The sequence below is a fragment of the Hemitrygon akajei genome, chromosome 9, assembly GCF_048418815.1.
Source record: "Hemitrygon akajei chromosome 9, sHemAka1.3, whole genome shotgun sequence".
NCBI classification, from domain to species: Eukaryota; Metazoa; Chordata; class Chondrichthyes; order Myliobatiformes; family Dasyatidae; genus Hemitrygon; species Hemitrygon akajei.
Window position 1 is genome coordinate 71,978,166 of NC_133132.1, and position 6,000 is coordinate 71,984,165.

The following is a 6,000-nucleotide window of genomic DNA, read 5'->3' on the forward strand; positions in this document are numbered from 1 at the left end:
TACTCTATAGTAGTGCTAGAAAGTTTGTGAACCCTATAGAATTTTTGCGATTTCTGCATAAATATGACCTAAAATGTGATCAGATCTTCATGCAAGTCCTAAACCTATGATAAAGAGAACCCAACAAATAACATAAAAAAATTATACTTGTTAATTTATTTATTGAGAAAAATGATCCAATATTACATGACCTGCCTCTCAAGGAACTATACGAGACTGTCAGCACCCTGGAGACTGCACACCCAGAGGCTGCCTTCATTGTCGCTGACTAAAGTCTGTACAAAGTTTTGTGATCACATCCAGGTGAGCACACGGGGAGAAGGCATACTTGACTGCTGCTACTCTCCCTTCCGCAACACTTACAAAGCGCTCCTCTGCCCCCCCCATTTGGAAAATTGGATCAGTCCTCCATTTTTTTGTTGCCAAAGTACAGGCAGAAGCTGAAACAAGAGGCAGCCATGTTAAAATCATCCACTGTAGGTCTGACCAATCGACCTCCATGCTGCAGGACTACTTTGATGACGTCAACTGGAATGTCTTCCATGGTGAGGATGTCTCTGAATTCACAGAAGGGATCACGAGTTTCATCTGGAAGTGCATTGAGGATTGCCTGTAGAAATCGGTCAGGGTCTTTCAAACCAGAAACCCTGGATCAGCAGTTCCATGTGAGCAGTACTTACTGCATGAGACAGAGCTTACACTGCTGTTAATCAGCAGGAGCTCAAGAAATGTAGCTATGATCTGCACAAAGTCATCAGGGCAGCGAAACAACAATACAGAGACAAGATTCAGACTCAACTTTCCACTGACAACACACGCAGCTTATGACAAGGTCTGCACACCATCGCAGACTTCAAAGATAAACGCAGGTGAATTTCCAGGCGAGCTAAATCTTTTTTATGCTTGATTCGATGTCGGTAATACTAAGCCCCTGAGGAGACCTACAGATGATGTGACCTGCAGGTTGGTCATCTGAGGCTGAAGTATGCAAGTGTTTTCAATGGGTGGACAGACGGAAGGCTGCGGGACCAGACAGCATCCCAGGGTGGGTACTCAGGATGTGCGCTGCACAACTGGCAGGTGTGTTACAGAACCAACAGGTTCCGGGACAGCTTCTTCCACCAGGCCATCTGACTGATTAATTCATGCTGATGCAACTGTATTTCTATGTTATATTGATTGTCCTGTGGTACATAATATTTATTATAAATTACTATGAATGCACATTTAGATGGAGACGTAATGTAAAAATTTTTACTACTCCTGTATATGAAGGATGTAAGTAATAAAGTCAATTCATTTTAATGTATTTGTTTGAAAAAGTATGTGAACCTCTGGGGTAATGCCTTATACAAAAGCTATTTGGAGTTGGGTGTTCCAATTATTGAGATGAGATTGGAGGTATGGGTTGCAGAGGTGCCCTGACCTATATATAAAAAAAAGACACAAAAGTCAAATTACTGATCAAGCCTGCTCTTCTGAAGAAAGATCTGTTTATGTGCACCATACCTCAATCAAAAAAACTTTCAGAGGACCTTAGTAGAAGAATTTTGGAGATGCATGAAACTGGAAAAGGCTACAGAAGCATTTCTGAAGACTTGAGTGTTCCTCAGTTCACAGCAAGAGTAATTGTCTAAATAGAGGAAACAGTATTGTTGCTACTCTCCCTTGGAGTGTGCAGCCTGCAAAGATCACAGCAAGAACACAATGTGTAATGCTGAAGGAGGTGAGAAAGAACCCAAGGGTAGCAGCAAAAGACCTGCAGAAATCTCTAGAACCTGCTAAAGTCTCCGTTCATGTGTCCACTACAAGAAAAGCACTTAACAGAATGATGTTTATGGAAGGACACCATGGAGAAAACCACTGAACACCAAAGAAAAATACATTGCCGCATGTCTTAAGTTTGCAAAATATTACCTGGATATTCTACAACCCTTCTGGGACAATGTTCTGTGGACAGATGAGACAAAAGTTTCATTTTTTAGCAGAAATGCACATTACTATGTTTGGAGGAAAAAGGGAACTGCACACCAATACCAAAACCTTATCCCAATTGTGAAGCATAATGGAAAGAGCATCATCTTTTGGGTTACTTTGCTGCCTCAGGGCCTGGACAGCTTTCAGTCATTGAGATAACAATGAATTCAAAATTTTATCAAGATATTTTACAGGAGAATGTCAGAGTAGCACTCTGTCACCTGAAGGTTCATCAAAATTGGATAACGCAACAAGACGATGATCTGAAAGACAAGAGTAAATCAACAACAGAATGGTTTAAAAACAAGAAAGTTCATGTTTTGGAATGGCCAAGTCAAAGTCCTGACCTTAATCCCATAGAAATGTTGTGGAAGGACCTGAAGCAAGCAGTTCATGCAAGGAAGTCCACTGACATCCCAGAGTTGAAGCAGTTTTGTTAGAAGAAATGGCTGAAAATTCCTCCAAGCTAATGTGCTAGACTGATCAACTGTTACCTAAAACGTTTGGCTGAAGTTATTGTTGAACAAGGGTGATCACACCAGGTACTGAATGCAAGGTTCACATACTTTTTCCAACAAATACATGTAATATTGTATCATTTTTCCTAATAAATGAACAAGTATAATGTCTTTAGTGTTATTTAATTGGTTCTCTTTATCTAGTTTTAGGACTTACATGAAGATCTGATCATATTTTAGGGAATATACAGAAATAGAGAAAATTCTACAAGGTTCACAAACTTTCTAGCACCACTGTAAATTGCTTATGTTTAAAAGCAACTAAATTTAAATATTCTCCTTTTAAGTGCATTCCCCTACATTTCCAGTTGGTTATAATTTTAATTCTTCTTTGTATTCCTACTGTAATCTTTGTTATTGTCTTCCAACAATGTTCCATCAAAGCTTATGTTCCTGTCTCTGTTCAAAACACATTCAACTTTCAGACAAATCATTTGATATATTCAATCTTTTTCTTTAAAACTTCAAGTAATTAATCTCACTCATATAGGGTTAACTTTTTGATATTTACCAGCTTCCTTACTGTCCTTAAAGTTTGTTTCTTTTGTTATTTAATCATTCCTGACTTCTGTCATAAAACTGGCTTTCTTTTATGTCCTCTCCTCCTCACCCTCTTCACAATATTTTAATTTCCGATTTTCCAATTCTGGTGATGGGCATTGATCTGGAATGTTCAATGAAAATAAATTTTTTAAAAAACTGCAGAAGTAGAAATATGAAGCAAAAACAGTTAATGCTGGAAACATTCAGCATGTTAGGCAGCATCTATGGAAGCAGAAACAGAATTAAGGTTTCTATCAAAGACCTTTTTGCCAATTCTGACAAAGATCCTTTAGCATAAAATGGCTTTGTTTACAAAATGCTCCCTGTGCTCACTGACCTGCTGAGCAATTTGTTTTATCTTTAATTCTCATCTTCATTTCTGAACCTCTCTGTGACCTTAGTCCACTCTCCAGCATGAGCCTTTGAGATGCCTGTATTGCTGTGCATTTATTTTGCCATGAGAGGCTGTGTTTTGAACTGCCAAGTGTCTAAGCTCTGAATTTTTTTCTCCCATAAATCTTTTTGCTTCTCTTTCTATCTTTAAAATACACTTAAAAAAAAACTACCTCTGACCAAGCATCTGTTTATTATCCTGATATTTCCACATGCATTTTTGAGTTTGTGTTTGAATGCTAACATTCCTGTAAAGTACCCTTAAATGCTGTAGTATATTAAAGAGGCTACTTAATTAGAAGCTGTTATCAGTAAAATTTAAATGGGTAGAAGTAGTGTTATTTATATTCAGTACTTGCACTTAAAATTTATAGCTTGTAATAGTTGAACAAGATGGAGGGGTCAGTTACATAATGTCTTTCAAGATGAAGTTCTCCTGTGTATCTTTTCTCCAATTTTATTTTCTTTGTTTTACTTTCCGGCTTGGAGCGAATCCTCAATTTTTCAACTGACTTTGTAATAATTATTAGTAATTATTTACTATTAATTAAGTCTAGTAATTATAATTAACTAAATTGTATGTTGGAAGTTTTTAACAGTTATAGTGGATGGATTACTCACACATATAATCCTTACATTTTAAACTGTAATCAATATTACAAGAATTTTACACAATTAAGTGTATCAAAAAACTTTGTTTAGTGACTAATTTTTATTTCTCCCCCTCCAGTTTGGGCGGCACATCCAAAGACATGACAACCAAAATACTGTGAAGAACGGTAAAATAGTGCAACCAGGAATGTAAATGTTTGCAAATACTATTAATTAATCAGGGGAAAAGAAGTAGGGCAATATTGTAAGGGGTGTTTTGTAAAATGGATACAAGTGACGGGAGAGATGCTTTACCATAAGAGTCATGCACTGAATATAATTTGATATTTAGGAAGGCTAGTGCAAGGTATTGTAAATTTTAAATGTGATGCTTTCTAAGTTAGCTAGAATTTGTTAAACTATTCTTGTAAGAATTTTTCCAAAGAGACCTTATTAAATTCAAAAAATTGCATGCTTGGAAAATTTTGGCTAATGCTGTGTCAGCGCTAAATAATCTTTTTAATTAATGTTTCTTTTATCTTTGGATTATACTTGTAAATTTTGAAATTATTGTTTCTCTAGCTGTGATTAGAGTTAAGTGGGATAAAGTCTTGTAAATGTACATTTCATCAATTAAACTGAGTGACAAGTGCACTTATTGTTTGCTTTAATTTTTACAAAGTGCTACTGAATATGAAAGCCATCTCCACATAAAGCATATCGGATATTTAATGTATTTTAAATATTTTGCTTCAGATTAGGTGCAATTTTTGAGGCTGTAGAGATTAGTTCCTTTCAGTAATTGTGATTTCCTTGGGAAGCTGTTGGAGGATGTGCGCATATCTATTTTCTATTCCAATATTTCATTTTGAAGGCTATTGTATTGTGGCTATTGTATTTGATTTTATTTGGGTTCCTCTCTGTCCCAAAAACTAGCTCTTTGAAGCCATGTAATAGCACAATTGTTCTATTTTGCAGAATTTTCTGTTTTAAAACAAGTAATGCGTAGAAGGCATTGTACTCATTTCCAGACTGGTCCTTTTCAATAGTATGAGAGGGCATTTTAAATGTATGCATTGGGTAATCTGGGTAGAATAGTTATAATTCCAGCCATTCCATTGCTTCACAGCTTCATGCTGACCTACACACTGTCTACTTTCATGGTCATATGTCACACAAGTATTTCATGCTGAACTGAATTTTCATATGTTCCCTGTGGTTCCTTTTTTTCTGTATCCAGATTCGGCTCAAAAATCCATCAGTTTCTTTATACAATTACACAGGCCAATTACACTGAATACATTTTTGTAATAGTCATAGAAAAGTACAGCACAGAAACAGCCCGTCAGCCCAAGAAGTCCATGCAGAACCAGTTAAGCTGTCTGCTCCTATTGACCTACACTGAGACCATAGCCCTCCATACCCATAACTTCTCTTAAACATTGAAATTGAGCTGCCATTTACCACTTGTGCTGGCAGCTTGTTCCACATTCTCATGACCCTCTGAATGAAGAAATTTCCCCTCATGTTTCCTTTAAACTTTTCACCTTTCACCCTTAACCCATGATCTCTGATTGTAGTCTCAGTGGAAAAAGCCTGTTTGCATTTACCCTATGCATACATTTCATAATTTTGTATACCTCTATCATTGGGTAGATAGAGCTTGTCAGCCTGGGAAGGCAGTCCATCTCAGAGAGGGAAAACTCTGATTTCAAACCTCCGCTGCCCTGCGGCCATACCCACTCATGGGAAAGGCCGTGAGTGGGTATGGCTGCTTAGGGAGTAAACCCTGAGGACAAATCCGGAGCTGGAGTCCCTAAGGCAGTCCGAGGTTGTCTCCAACCGCGATCTGGCAACTCCTGCGATGACACTGGCGCCAAGCTGTATCGCCCCTTGCCCTTCCCTTGGACAATATCGGTGGCGTGGAGAGGGGAGTCTAGCTGCATGGGCAACAGCTGATCTTCCATACAACCTTGCC

At 37.7% G+C, this 6,000-nt stretch overlaps 1 protein-coding gene across 2 annotated transcripts in view; it reads left to right on the plus strand.

Annotated features, from left to right (window-relative positions):
- mtfr2 (mitochondrial fission regulator 2) overlaps positions 1-4,674 on the plus strand; it is a 32,089-nt gene extending 27,415 nt beyond the window's left edge. For both annotated transcript variants that reach the window (XM_073056311.1, XM_073056310.1), the window contains one exon: positions 4,162-4,674. In XM_073056311.1, the coding sequence (XP_072912412.1) occupies positions 4,162-4,236 (75 nt within the window). In that variant the 3' untranslated portion in view covers positions 4,237-4,674. The remainder of the gene's footprint in view (positions 1-4,161) is intronic.
- The last annotated feature ends 1,326 nt before the right edge of the window (positions 4,675-6,000 follow it).